We start from the raw sequence: 15,552 nt of genomic DNA, 5'->3' as shown, positions 1-15,552 counted from the left end.
TACTTATAACAGTACATATCTTCTGGCAACTTCATCAAATGTGTAACAGATTAATAAGCCCTTGATATTCCATTGATTTGCCTTAGACCAAAGCATGAACATACAGGATTTCATGCTTTATTTTCTCATACGTCCTAGAGGATGCTGGGGATGCTTCAAGAACCATGGGGTATTGACGGGATCCGCAGGAGACATGGGCACTTTAAGACTTTAAAGGGGTGTGAACTGGCTCCTCCCTCTATGCCCCTCCTCCTCCTCCAGTTAGATTCTGTACCCAGTGAGACTGGATGCACACTGAGGAGCTCTCCAGAATTTCTCAGAAAAAAAACTTTGTTAGGTTTATTATTTTCAGGGAGTCCTGCTGGCAACAGGCTCCCTGTATCATGGGACTGAGGGGAGAGAAGCAGACCTACTTCTCTGAGTTCAAAGGCTCTGCTTCTTAGGCTACTGGACACCATTAGCTCCAGAGGGTCCGATCACTTGGTGCGCCTAGCTGCTCGTTCCCGGAGCCGCGCCGTCACCCCCCTTGCAGAGCCAGAAGATAGAAGCCGGGTGAGTATTAGAAGATCAGGAGACTTCAGTGACGGCAGAAGACGGCTTGTTGAGGTACCGCACAGCGGGCGCGCTGCGCGCCATGCTCCCTCATAAGAACGGCACTACAGGGTGCAGGGCGCAGGGGGGGGGGGCGCCCTGGGCAGCATAAATCCTCAATGTGGCCACTGGCAAAAAGTGTATAACGTGCCTGGGCACTGATTACGGACCCTCGCCAGTATAAAGATATAAAATTAAGCGGGACTGAAGCGCGCCATTAAGGGGGCGTGGCTTAGGCCTCACAGCTCTGACCAGCGCCATTTTCTCTTCACAGAAGCTGCAACGCTGAGCCTGGCCTCCCACACTGCTGTACAAGTAACAGGGGGCAAAATGGGGGGGGGGGCACAAGAGATTTGGTGCAAATTATTTGAATATAAAAGCGCTAACAGGTCTGGGCAGTATTTTACTTGTTTCAAAACCGGGATAGGCGCTGGGTTGTGAGCTGGCAGAACTCCCTCTGTGTGCTTCTAACAGGCTTTGTTTTGGGTCTGTCCCCTATAGCCCCAGTGTGGTTGTGGGTGTCGGTACGGGTACGTGGGTGTCGACATGTCTGAGGCTGAGTGCTCTTCCCAGGAGGAGGCTGGAGTGGGGACAGAAAAGGCTGTGGGAATGACCGTGTCGGCACTGCCGACGGCTGATTAAATATGTTGAGTGTTTTGAATGCTAATGTGGCTCGGTTGACGAAGAGATTAGATAAATCTGAGTCTAAAAGCCAGACATGGAGGAAATCCATGGAAGATGCATTGTCACAAGCTCAGACTCATTCGGGGTCACAGAAAGGTGCATTTACCCAGATAACAGATACAGATGCCGACACGGATTCTGATTCCAGTGTCGACTATAGTGATGCCAGATTAAATCCTAAACTGGCTAAGAGCATTCAGTACATGATTGTGGCAATAAAAGAAGTGTTGCATATAACCGTGGACCCTGCTGTTCCTGATACTAGGGTCTGTATGTATAAAGGAAAGAAACCTGAGGTAACGTTTCCCCCCTCTCATGAACTGAACGCTCTTTTTGAAAAGGCTGGGAAAATACTGACAAGAAGATACAGGTTCCCAAAAGAATTCCAGTGGCATATCCGTTTCCTTTTGGGGACAGGGAAAAGTGGGAGTCAACCCCCACGGTGGATAAAGCTCTTTCGCGTCTATCCAAAAAGGTGGCGCTTCCGTCTCCTGACACGGCAGCCCTGAAGGATCCTGCGGATCGTAAGCAGGAAAATACACTAAAATCCATTTATGTCACTACGGGTTCGCTACTCAGGCCTGCCGTTGCTTCGGCATGGGTGAGTAGCGCTATTGAAAAGTGGGCAGATAACTTGTCATCTGAGTTAGATTCCCTAGACAGGGATAGCGTGCTTTTGACTCTGGGTCATATCAGGGACGCTGCAGCATATTTAAAGAAGCTGTAAGGGATATTGGCCTTTTGGGATCAAAAGCCAATGCCATGGCAGTCTCAGCTAGGAGAGCATTGTGGATTCATCAATGGAATGCTGATGCTGACTCTAAGAAGGCGATGGAGTCTTTGCTGTTTAACGGTAGTGTCTTGTTTGGTGACGGCCTCACTGACCTGGTATCTACGGCTACCGGCGGTAAGTCATAATTTTTACCTTATGTTCCTGCACAACAGAAGAAAACGCCCCACTATCAGATGCAGTCCTTTCGGCCTAATAAATTCAAAAAAGGACGAGGGTCCTCCTTCCTTGCTGCGAGAGGAAGAGGAAGGGGAAAGAAGTCACAGGCTGTGGCAAGTTCCCAAGAGCAGAAGTCCTCCCCGGCTTCTACCAAATCCACCGCATGATGCTGCGGCTCCTCGGTGGGAGTCCGCACTGGTGGGGGCACGTCTCAAACTCTTCAGTCAGGTCTGGGTACACTCTGACCTGGATCCTTGGATATTAGAAATAATAACCCAAGGGTACAAATTAGAGTTTCAAGACGTGCCCCCTCACCGATTTTTCAAATCGGCCTTGCCAGTTTCTCATCTAGAAAGGGAGGTAGTATGCGCGGCAATACTAAAGCTGTGTCAAAATCAAGTCATTGTCACGGTACCCCCGTCACAACGGGGGGAGGGTTTTTATTCAAGTCTGTTCATGGTCCCGAAGCCGGATGGCTCAGTCAGACCGATTCTAAACCTAAAATCCCTCAATTTCTTTCTGAAAAAGTTCAAATTCAAGATGGAATCTCTCCGAGCAGTGATCTCCAGTCTGGAGGAGGGGGATTTTATGGTGTCGGTCGACATAAAGGATGCCTACTTACACGTTCCCATATATCCTCCACATCTGGCATACCTGAGGTTTGCTGTTCAGGATTGTCATCACCAATTTCAGACGTTGCCGTTTGGTCTGTCCACGGCACCAAGGATTTTCACCAAGGTTATGGCGGAAATGATGGTTCTCCTGCGCAAGCAGGGAATTACAATTATCCCGTACTTGGACGATCTCATAAGGGCGAGGTCCAAGGAGCAATTGCTGAAAAACGTTGCGCTCTCACGATTCTGCAACAACATGGTTGGCTCCTAAACGTGCCAAAATCACAGTTGGTTCCGACGACATGGCAGTCGTTCCTGGGTATGATTCTGGATACAGAATTACAGAGAGTTTTTCTCCAGTGGAAAAGGCTCTGGAAATACAGAACATGGTAAAACAGATTCTGAAACCGGCAAAAGTGTTAGTTCTTCAATGCACTCGGTTGCTGGGGAAGATGGTGGCAGCCTACGAGGCCATTCCGTATGGCAGGTTCCATGCCAGGGTGTTTCCGTTCACCTGTTGGACAGATGGTCTGGGTCTCACCTGGACATGCACCGGAAAATAATCCTATCTTCCAGGACCAGGATCTCCCTTGTGTGGTGGCTGCACAGTTCTCACCTCCTAGAGGGACGCAGGTTCGGGATTCAGGATTGGATCCTGGTGACCACAGATGCAAGTCTCCGAGGCTGGGGAGCAGTCACACAGGGGAAAAACTTTCAGGGAATATGGTCAAGCCAGGAAGCTTGTCTGCACATAAACATTCTGGAATTACGGGCCATTTAAAATGGCATTCTGCAAGCGGAACATCTTCTTTGCTGTCTGCCAGTATTGATTCAGTCGGACAACATAACAGCAGTGACGTACATAAACCGCCAGGGCGGAACAAAGAGCAGAGCGGCGATGGCCGAGGCCACGAAAGTTCTTCGCTGGGCGGAAAGACATGCAAGCGCTCTGTCAGCAGTCTTTATTCCAGGAGTGGACAACTGGGAAGCAGACTTCCTCAGCAGACACGATCTCCATCCAGGAGAGTGGGGTCTTCATCAAGAGGTTTTTGCAAAAGTGACAAGTCGTTGGGGAATTCCTCAAATAGACATGATGGCGTCCTGCCTCAACAAGAAACTTCAGAGATATTGTTCCAGGTCAAGGGACCCTCAAGCAATAGCGGTGGACGCCCTAGTGACACTGTGGGTGTTCCCGTCTGTCCATGTGTTCCCTCCAATTCCACTCATTCCAAAGGTGATAAAGATCATAAGAAGAACATGGGTTCAGGCGGTACCCATTGTTCCAGACTGGCCAAGGAGGGCCTGGTATCCAGATCTTCAGGAGTTGCTCATAGAAGATCCCTGGCCGCTTCCTCTATGGGAGGACCTGTTACAACAAGGTCCGTGCGTGTATCAGGACTTACCGCTGCTGCGTTTGACGGCATGGCGGTTGAACGCCAGATCCTAGCCAGAAAAGGTATTCTCAGTGAAGTCATTCCCACTCTGCTTCAGGCTAGAAAGGAAGTAACGGCAAAGCATTACCACCGTATTTGGAGAAAATATGTGTCTTGGTGTGAATCCAAGAAGGCTCCTACGGAAGAATTTCAGCTGGGGCGTTTGCTCCATTTTTTGCAAGCAGGTGTGGATGCGGGCCTAAAGTTGGGCTCTATTAAAGTACAAATTTCGGCCTTATCTATTTTCTTTCAAAAAGAATTGGCCTCCCTTCCAGAAGTTCAGACCTTCGTGAAAGGTGTGCTACACATCCAACCTCCATTTGTGCCCCCAGTGGCACCGTGGGGTCTTAATGTGGTATTGCAGTTCCTGCAATCTCATTGGTTTGAACCTTTACGTAAGGTTGAGTTAAAATTCCTTACTTGGAAAGTAGTCATGTTGTTGGCCTTGGCATCCGCAAGGCGGGTATCTGAGTTGGCGGCTTTGTCGCACAAAAGCCCCTATTTAATCTTCCATGCTGATAGAGTGGAGTTGAGAACTCGTCAGCAATTTCTGGCAAAAGTGGTTTCATCATTTCATGTAAACCAGCTTGTGGTGGTTTACATGAAACCACAGCTTTCTAGCTGTGTAAACCAGATTGTGGTGCCAGTGGCTACTGACGCCTTGGCGGAGTCGAAGTCTCTCGATGTGGTCAGAGCTTTGAAGATCTATGTCGCCAGGACGGCGCAGCTTAGGAAAACAGAGGCTCTGTTTGTCCTGTGGGCTCCCAACAAGATATGGGCTCCTGCTTCAAAGCAGACTATTGCGCGCTGGATCTGTAACACGATTCAGCAGGTTCATTCTACGGCAGGATTGCAGTTACCGAAATCGGTAAAAGCCCATTCTATCAGAAAGGTGGGCTCATCCTGGGCGGCTGCCCGAGGGGTCTCGGCATTACAGCTTTGCCGAGCTGCTACTTGGTCGGGATTAAATCACCTTTGCGAAGTTTTACAAGTTTGATACCCTGGCTGAGGAGGACCTCTTGTTTGGTCAATCGGTGCTGCAGAGTCATCCTAACTCTCCCGCCCATTCTAGAGCTTTGGTATAAACCCCATGGTTCTTGAAGCATCCCCGGCATCCTCTAGGACATATGAGAAAATAGGATTTTAATACCTACCGGTAAATCCTTTTCTCTTAGTCCGCAGAGGATGCTGGGCGCCCGTCCCAGTGCGTGCTGTTTCTAAAGTTTGTTTTTTTGGTTACACTCATGATGAGTTAAGTACAGTCAGTCTGTGGCTGATGTTGGTCATGCCGTTGCATACGTTGTTGTTGTTGAATGCCATGTTGTACGGCATGTTTGAGGTGTGAGCAGGTATGTATCTCACCTTAGTTTTAAAAATTAAAATTTAAATAAATCCTTTTCCTCGAAATGTCCGTATCCCTGGGCACAGTTCCTATAACTGGAGTCTGGAGGAGTGGCATAGAGGGAGGAGCCAGTTCACACCCCTTTAAAGTCTTAAAGTGCCCATGTCTCCTGCGGATCCCGTCTATACCCCATGGTTCTTGAAGCATCCCCAGCATCCTCTACGGACTAAGAGAAAAGGATTTACCGGTAGGTATTAAAAGCCTATTTTTAACGTCAGTAGTGTTTCATCTTTAAAAATAAATGTTTGCTAATACGATCACCACGTATTTCTATGTTTCTAGCTGTTGACTGTGGACCACCTCTGGCCATGCCATTTGCTGAAATCCACTCATTTCAAAACACGACTTTTGGAAGCGTTGTGATATTTACATGTTCAAAAGGATTCATTGCAGTGAGTGGTTCCAATACCTCAATCTGCACTGCATCTGGATGCTGGGTAGGAGCTAATCTGGAGTGTAAAGGTGAGTGGCTAATTCTGGTACCATAGGCGTTGATTCATTGAAGATAATAAAAATGTGAAAATAGCTTATTGTTACGTATATATCATTTAACTTGCAACTGGTAGAAAATCACATTTTATAAGCAGATGCATTGGACTTAAAAATGTTTGGAGCTTTTGAAGGGAATTGCAGAGGCATGGCTTTATGCTTCTATAGTGTTCAAAGTGGAGTAAATTACTTCCATAATTAACAGGTATTTTGAGGGGTGGTATTCATGTGACCGCCGGTCAGCTGACCGACAGTCACATGACCTCCTCCATGAGCCCGATGGCTCACTATCCCGATGGTCGGCATGCCGACCAACAGGGACTATTTCCACTCGTGGGTGTCCACGACACCCACTGAGTGGGAATAGAACCTGTGGCGACCGCAGGTCGCCACCGAGCCCGCAGCGTGGCGAGCGCAGCGAGCCCGCAAGGGGCTTGCTGCACTCGCCCCTCCCCGCCGGGATCCCGTCGTAGGTATGCTGCCGGGATCCCGGCGTCGGTAAGGTGACCGGTGGTCAGGAGACCGCCGGTCACCAGTACTACACCCATTTTGAGAGCCTGTGCATATTGGTGAGCAAAGATACCCATGACTAGAAAAGAACACTTCCTTTTTAACTCCTAAGGAGCCTATTCATCATCAGGATCTGGATGGCCCCTCCACTATGACCAAGTAACCTACTTGCTGTGAGTTGTGGTGGGGGATACTTATCACAATAGCAATTCTCATTTCTCTGGTGCGAGAACAGCTGCTTTGAAAAGCAGCTGTCCTTGCAATCAGTAACACTTTTCATACTTACCACCTTGGTTGCTGGCTTCTACACATGTGTAACCTAGGCACACAGTGAGGAAGCAGCAGAGGGATCCGCCCAGATCCCTCTTTGCAACCCCAGACTTCCTTTAGGAGTGGGACTCTGAGAACCAGCGCAATCTGAAGATGGTGTTTGTTCTCGCAAGCAAATATAGGGCCCCTTATAACGAATAGGTATGTTACATGGAATGTGCAGAAACGGGCCATTAAGTGATGATGAATAGGCCCATAAATGTGATGTGTCACTGATTGCCCAGTGACCCCCTTGTACCAAAATAATGCATTTAGAAGCTTCCTCCTGAAAATACTACATTTGCCTTTGAGTTGAACAAAAATGTTAAGTAATACACAAGTATCTGAAAGCTGTCTTTACACAGACTCATCCTGCCTCTTGTTACTCGTGCCAGGTTAGAGGATCAGTCTCTAATATGGCCGCAGACATGTAAGAGACCAAACTGGATGAATGGAATGATGGTATGAGACTGTGACCTAAAGCAAAATACACACACACACACACACACACACACACACACACACACACACACACACACACACACACACAATGCCTCCCGCATTCAGCGGGAGACTCACAATTCACAGTGGAGTCTGCCACTGCCCCACAATGCTTAAGTTAAAGCCCAGATTCCCCACTGTCCCATGGAGAATTCGGACTGCGCATGCGCGAGTCTGGATGTGACGGGTACGGGCCCTGCAGCCCTGCAGTAGAGGAGCAGTCAAGGACCTCTGTGTCCTGCAGTGCTCAGCCCATACAGGATCTGTGTTTACTTTCACTTCCTGCCTGAGGCTGAGGAGCTGCTGGACACAGAGAGAGCAGCAGCTGCAGGACCTGCCCTAGCCATCACACACTGTGAACATGAAACAATACAAAGAGGTAAGAGCTGGGTGAGGTGGGGAGGCAGAGGCATGGAGAAAGGGGGTGATAACAGCTATGGGAGAGGCCGGAGGCAGAGACATGGGAAGATTTTCATTCAGTCATCATTATAGCCTGCTGCAGTGCTGGCTGGCTGTTCATCCTGGATATACAGTATATACACATCACCTCTCTATACTACAGTATGTTATGTCAGTATGCACTATGTAGCCCTGCCATGTAATGTAGGTGTGATGTCAGTATGTAGCCCTGCCGTGTAATATAGGTGTCATGTCAGTGTGTAGCCCTGCTGTGTAATGTAGGTGTCATGTCGATGTGTAGCCATGCTGTGTATTGTAGCCGTGATACCAGTATGCAGCCCTGCCATGTAATGTAGGTGTGATGTCAGTATGTTGCCCTGCCATGTAGTATAGGTGTCATGTCAGTGTGTAGCCCTGCTGTGTAATGTAGGTGTCATGTCGATGTGTAGCCATGCTGTGTATTGTAGCCGTGATACCAGTATGCAGCCCTGCCGTGTAATATAGGTGTGATGTCAGTATAGGTGTCATGTCGATGTGTAACCATGCTGTGTATTGTAGCCGTGATACCAGTATGCAGCCCTGCCGTGTAATATAGGTGTGATGTCAGTATAGGTGTCATGTCGATGTGTAACCATGCTGTGTATTTTAGCCGTGATACCAGTATGCAGCCCTGCCGTGTAATATAGGTGTGATGTCAGTATAGGTGTCATGTCGATGTGTAGCCATGCTGTGTATTTTAGCCGTGATACCAGTATGCAGCCCTGCCGTGTAATGTAGGTGTGGTGTTGATGTGTAGTCCTGCTGATGTTGATGTGTAGTCCTGCTGATGTTGGTGTGTAGCCCTGCTATGTAATATAGCTGTAGTGTGTAGCAGCCAGTACTGCGCTTTGTACTTTAGTTTTCACCTGCCACTGCTGAACACACCTCTGAATGACAATAGATACGCTTATAGGTGGACATCGACACGCCCCTTGGGCACAATGTGACACGTCCCCTCAATGAAGCACTGTGCATTTTAATGCAAGCTATGATCTCCTTAAAACTATTTCCCAAAAGTAGGCAAGTATGAGAGAGAGAGAGAGAGAGAGAGAGAGAGAGATTACTGGAAATCAATTAACTTCTGGATAAAATGACAGATGACCCCTCTTTACTACTACTTTACACAGAATTATATGCTGACATAAATATTTATTTTATCTTTTTGCCATGCATACCTCCCAACTGTCCCGATTTTCACAGGACAGTACCGTTTTTTGGGGACTGTCCCACTGTCCCACCCGCAGGCCGCAGTGTCCCGCGGTGGGTGGAGGCATTTGAGAGATTCCTGCACTTCCTGCCCTGCTTAGTAGAGCAGTGGTGAATAGACGCGCATGCGCACAGTGTCTGTTCAGTGGAGACAGAGGGAGAAGGGGCATGCCAGCAGCTCACAGAGTGACTCACATGCTCCGTCAGTGACGGAAACAGGGGCCGTGACTCGTGATTGTGGCACTCCTGTGAAGCCACACACCCTTTCACGTAGGACATGCCCCCTTTTCAAAATCGATCGCGGCTTAGCCGCGCAAGTGTCCCTTTTCCCCTCTACAAAATGTTGGGAGGTATGCCATGTGATTAAAGTGATTGTAACATGATTATTTAATGTCTAGCCTTATAAAATGATCAGCCCTAAGTTTTGCTGATGCAAACAGGTAGTCTGTTTCCTCTGATCTCAATCTTTGCTTTTTTTTAGCAAGCCAGTCAAAAGCTCCATTAAGATCTGTGCTGGCCATGCAGAACATAATATGCCTTTTTTTTTTTTTTACACCTAACTATACAGATTTGTGTAAATTGGTCATATGTTATACAGTGGCGTGCGGTGAGGTCAGTGGCTGGTGAGGCACTGCAGCCATAATGTCCTTTGAGTACCGCTGACTCCTACAGCCGCTGAGCCAATGCCCGCTACTGGAAATGCCCCCGCCAAACTTGTGATGAGCAGAAGGCTAATATATTGTCAATTTATATACATTTATGGGAAAGAGAGAGGAGGAATATGGGGAGATGGAAGAGAGAGGAGAAGTATGGAGATGTGAGGAACAGGGGGAGACAGGAGAGAGGAGGAATAAGGGGAGACAACGCAAAGGGAGAGAGGAGGAATGGGGGAGAGGGCAGGCAGCGAGAGAGGAATAGGGGAAGGAATAGAGAGAAGGAATAGAGAGAAATGAGAGATAGAGAGAGAGAAGGAATAGAGGAGATTGCAGAGAGAGAGAGAGAGAGAGAAGGAATAGAGGAGATTGCAGAGAGAGAGAGAGAGAGAGAGAGAGAGAGAGGAGGAATAGGGGTATACGGTAAAGAGAAGAAGTAGCGGAGAAACAGGAGAGAGGAGAAATGGGGGGATGGGAGTGATAGGAATAGCGGGAGATGGCAGAGAGGAGGAATAGGGGGTGACTGGAGAGATGAGAGAGAGAGGGAGGAGGAATAGGGGGAGACCACCAAATATAGCAATACGCCAGTATGTAAGTAAAAATCAGAAGGGTGGTATTCAGTATACCGGTTGTTGGAATCCCGGCGCACAGTATACCGGTGCCGGAATCCCGACAACTGGCATACCGACACCTTTCCTCCCTCTTGGGAGAAAAGAGGGGCTCATTTGCGCTCTTCCGGCTGTCAGCAAGCCGGCGGTCGGGATCCCAGCGCCGGTATGCTGGGGACCCGGCCGCCGGCAACTCATACTACACCCAAATCAGAACTAGTTAATGCAAGGAAAAGGGACTACAAGCAGTTACAAATGGGGGAATAAGGCAAGAGGGAGAGACAGTGAAGTGGGAGATGGATGGGGGTAGAATAGAGAGAGAGAGAGAGAGAGGGGGGGTGGATAGAGAGATAGGGGGGCCAAGGAAGAGAGCGTAAACAAGAGAGAGAGAGGGCAGAGGGAGGGAGAGGGCAGAGGGAGGGAGAGAGAGTGGGAGCTGAGGGGGAGATAGACAGAAAGAGAGAGAGGGAGGCCAATGGACAGACAAAGAGATGCTGAACAACACTTGCCACTTGTACAACTCCAGGATTTTGTTTTTCCTACCTGCGTCTGTGGCGTGGACAATCGTGCTGCTGCTGCACATCGAAATTGCTTCCGTCCAATGGTCGTTTTGGCGCTCGGGATGTCAGGGGACATAGAGAAGTATGGACCCCTCCTCCCCCCTCTAGCTGGGGAGTCCCAAACGGGCAGCATTAGGGAGTATGGGGGAGGAGCTGAGAGAGACGCCCTTCCTCCCCCTCTGGCTGGCCAATTCCACACAGGCTGCATTATTGACTCTGGGGGGAGGAGCTGAGAACGCGGCTCTTCCCCCTCCCGTCCAGAACCCGAACTCTACAGTGGCCACATTACCGCGGACTCTGGGGTTTGCAAATACTTGTTTACAGAACCAATGAAAAAAAGTCTGCTGCTGAGATAGGGCATCTCTACCTGCCGCTCTCAAAATTGATAGCTGCAGGTGTCAGAACGGTCATATGTTGCCCTGCACATCGGCGTGCTATCTTTTAGATAGCAGCACCGATATGGACAGGGGTGCTTAGCGCTCCTGTCACTGGGCACGCACGCCGCATTAATACATGGTGGGGAGGAATGGTATCCGCGCATATAACGTGCGCGGATACTACTACCTCCCCCATATCGTAGTTTCATACATTTACCCCATAGTGTGGTAAATAAAAGATATCCGTGTTCCCCTTGCCTTCCTGAATTTCCATGCATGCTTTATATGTACTATTGACATGTATGAAACTATCTTCCAGTACTCCCTGTGGAACTTGTCCTAAAAACGCACAAACACACCCAGTAGAACATGCCTCAAACACCCCCCCCCCCCACCCACCCCACAAAGTATGTGAAACACGACACACACAGACTCCCAGTGAAACATACAGACACACTCTCCCCCCGTAAACCATGACAAACACGCACACCCTCCCCCTTACAGTGAAACAATACACGCAGACTCCCAGTGAAACATACACACACCCTCCCCTCTTCTCCCCGTGAAACAGGACACACACACTTCCCCCACCCAGTAAAACATGACAAACACAGACACCCATGTGAGACATGACACAGATCCCCAGTAAAACACACACACACACACACACACACACACACACACACACACACACACACACACACCACCAGTGAAACATGACACAGACCCACCCCACCAGTAAACCCCCCCCTCTCCTTACCAGTGAAACACACACACACACTCCCCAACAGTGAAACACACATCCCTCCCCCCTCAGTGAAACACACATACCCCTCCCCTTCAGTGAAATACACACACACACACACACACACACACACACACACACACACACACACACACACCCCCCCCACTCAGTGAAACACACACACCCCTCCCCCTCAGTGAAATACACACACACACACACACACACCCTCCCCCTCAGTGAAACACACACACCCCTCCCCTGCATTAAACACTTCCCACACACACATCTCTCCCCACCACCAGTTAAACAAGCATCAGGACCAGAGCCGTCTTAACAGCAGTGTAGGCCCCTGGGCACGGCAATGCACTGGGGCCCCTACCCACCCATCAGCGGTAGGGGTGGGGGTAGGCAGCTTTGATGTCCCGTGGGGGGTAGGGGGGTTCTATCTTTCGCTCAGCATGTAGGACCTGGAGAAATAATTTCTGCTAATTACTCCTTTACTGCACAAATGGGGCGGAAAGGAGAACACTAAACTGTAGAAGGGGGCATTGGGCTGAATGAAGGAGCCCTGATACATGACTTCCAGGGTGGTAGGGGGTGTTTAATACATAGGGGAGGGGTGGATAGTGGAGTGGGCTTAATATTCATCATTTTACAGGGGTCAGGGCAGCTTGCTTTACTGTAGATATCTCCAGTTCCTGGAAATAGATTTCTTAGCTTTAATGGGATAAAAAATACTAGAGTGTCTCACCTTTCAGGAGATACTGGGGACTTGGGGATCAGACTTCAGTAGCCAGAGCAATCCACCAACAAAAATATAAAACTGCATATTAGGCGTGTGGAGCTGGAGCAGGGACCAGCTGCTTGAAGGCTGATATCTGTGGTTCTGGGCAAAGTGCAGACAAGCTGCCAGTGTCCTCTGAAAGGGGAGAGTCCCAGATTTTGGATTATACCCTCAGAAAAACTCTAAGTCAGACAGAACCCGAGATATCTGGCTGGGAAGAACAATTAACAGGCTAGGATGGGGACCACTGCTTTGAAGTCAGATCTCTCCGGTTCCCCAGGGCCGATTCAAAAAAATCTGGTATCCCTGGAAAGAGGGGACCCTCAGCTATCAGCCTAGGGCCCTTTTACTCCTGGGGCCCTTGGGCAAGAGCCCATTGAGCCCATACGAAAAGACGGCCCTGATCAGGACAGAGCCTCACCTGTCCAACATCATGAGTAAGCCCCCCCCACACACCACCAGCACAGCTGAAGAGGAGTCAGACATTTCACTGGCACATCCGGCCAGCTCTTGCAAAGCACCACTGGGAGATCTGCCTGGGAGGAGCTGCATGCTGCTTCTGCAGCTAGCTCCCCCTATGTTCAGCCAGCCTCTCAGTGCAATAGGAGGCAGCTGGATCATGCTGCCGGCAGCCTCAGAGCATGCCTGAGGCTCCGTGAAGTTATCTAAAAATTTAAAAAATCGGTAAGCTGCGCCGATCGGCGGCCAGGGGGGGCCCCTGCGTGCGTGTATGGGGCAGGGGGCGTGTTGCTCGTGTCAGCCAGCCCAGGAATGGGGGGTGGTTTGGTGCTGGGCAGCCAGTCCGGCCCTGCCCACTGCCCAATCACATCAGTGTTAGTGACAGGGGCATGCTTTCATACGGGCTGAAAGCACGCCCCTGTCACAGAGGCACTTCTATGGGTGCCGCTTATCTGGCTTTTTTCAATGGGCTTCTACTGCCCGATGTTTGGCCCCGCCCCCCGTTTCCGACACTTATATATTGACAGCAGGAGGCACCAATAACTGTGCCTCCGAACAAGTTTAAAACATTTTTTTTACATGTTTTTAATTATATAAAGGATAACACATACTTATGACATAGAATCTGTGTCATAAGTATCTTCTATGTAATTTAATGATTAGGGACAGGGGAGGCACTGCCTCCCCTGACTGCACGTCCCTGATGTTATAATACTGACCTATGCATGACTTTACTGATTTATGTTCTACTGTCTTATGACCTAAATTGACATTCACATATTCTTCTTATTATTATTAGTAACATTCATTTATATAGAGGCAGCATATCCCGGTTAGCTTTACAATTGGTAACAAAACAGTAATAAGGCAAGACTGGGTAATAACAGACAGACATAGGTATACAGATGTAGCCATGCTAAGCTTTGCCGCCGTATGTCCTATTCTCTACATAGCTGGTGCGGCTAGTGTGTCTGTGATTATAGCGCTCATAGGCTTGCAGTATGTAGGGAAATAGGAATTTTATGTACTGTATGAGGATAATAGCTACATACTGCAAAAGATCCAACCAGATTGCAGAGATTTATGGTGGGCTTCATGATCATGGATTTGTGGGCGGCACCGTCGCTGTCACATGATCCAACATGTGCAGTGCATGACTTAATCTTTGAGACAAGCATATGCTACTGGCAGAATCAACCAGGTAACTTTCAGTTTGAGCGACCCTAAAATAGCACCCTGCAGCCACGATCTCTGCTGCAGAGCCACTGGAGTGTTCTACAGACAAACCAGACAGGCACCCTGCAGCCTGTTCAGCCAATCAGAGCATCCTCAGGACACTCCGGTCAGCACTGTACTTACTGATCCTTGTTGCCTCATTTCCTGTGCATGACGTAATGATGTCATGCACACGTTGTCCTGATGTTGTGCGCTCAGGGTGCATTTTAGCCCTGTTACGGCACTGGTGTGGACAGTCCACATAGCCATTGCTGGCATGCCCCCACATAGCTGGCATGCCCCCAGTCCCTCTGTCTCCGTGAATAGATGCTGTGTCTTTTCACTCTGCTCTGTTCTGCACTAAGCAGAGCAGCCAGCAAGTGGCAGGAGCCTCACAACTGCGCCCCCCCAACCACCCCACCCAGGACACTGCTGCCAGCAGGTGGGACAGCAGGACAGTCCCCCAAAAAACGTGACTGTCCTGCGGAAATTGGGACAGTTGGGAAGTATGTACAATTTGATATCTTTATACACATCTCTATGCATGAAGAACAGCATAGGACTGGTGTACAGCGATATAATCACAGAAGTCAATTTGGTAAAATATTTGTTAATCAAATACAATAAAAGTTATGATGACCAGACCTATTGCTTTGAATGTTCTGATTACTCCCCTAGATAGTGATCTCCTCATTATAGTTGATCTGCTATAGAGGCGATAAATCCTAATACAGCTATTCCACATTCTACATCCAGCTATATTCTCACTTTCAGATCAGGGGGCATGACACACAGCTCCCTTTTGTTATCCCCTACATATTTTACTAGCCTCTATTCTATATTATTTTAATATTTTCCGTGGTTGCACCTTTTTGTGCAATTTTAATTAATCTAATGAAAACGACAGTTTAATAACAATATACATACTGTATACTGTACCATACAGGAGATTTTGTGTGCTCCCCAAGTACCTATCTTTCTCTTTCTTTTTGACTTTATTTTGGTGATAATAATATATAGTATAT

At 48.7% G+C, this 15,552-nt stretch overlaps 1 protein-coding gene across 8 annotated transcripts in view; it reads left to right on the top strand.

The window, feature by feature from the left end:
- SUSD1 (sushi domain containing 1) overlaps nucleotides 1–15,552 on the top strand; it is a 669,144-nt gene that overhangs the window by 190,434 nt on the left and 463,158 nt on the right. For all 8 annotated transcript variants that reach the window (XR_010175769.1, XM_063914696.1, XM_063914695.1 and 5 more), the window contains exon 9: nucleotides 5,956–6,135. Coding sequence is in view for 7 of the 8 variants with exons in the window: in XM_063914696.1 (XP_063770766.1) it covers nucleotides 5,956–6,135 (180 nt within the window). In the remaining variant the exon portion in view is untranslated. The remainder of the gene's footprint in view (nucleotides 1–5,955; nucleotides 6,136–15,552) is intronic.

The sequence above is a fragment of the Pseudophryne corroboree genome, chromosome 1 (assembly GCF_028390025.1).
Source record: "Pseudophryne corroboree isolate aPseCor3 chromosome 1, aPseCor3.hap2, whole genome shotgun sequence".
NCBI classification, from domain to species: Eukaryota; Metazoa; Chordata; class Amphibia; order Anura; family Myobatrachidae; genus Pseudophryne; species Pseudophryne corroboree.
Note: the sequence above shows the minus strand (reverse complement) of the source record. Positions and strands in the feature narration are given on the sequence as shown.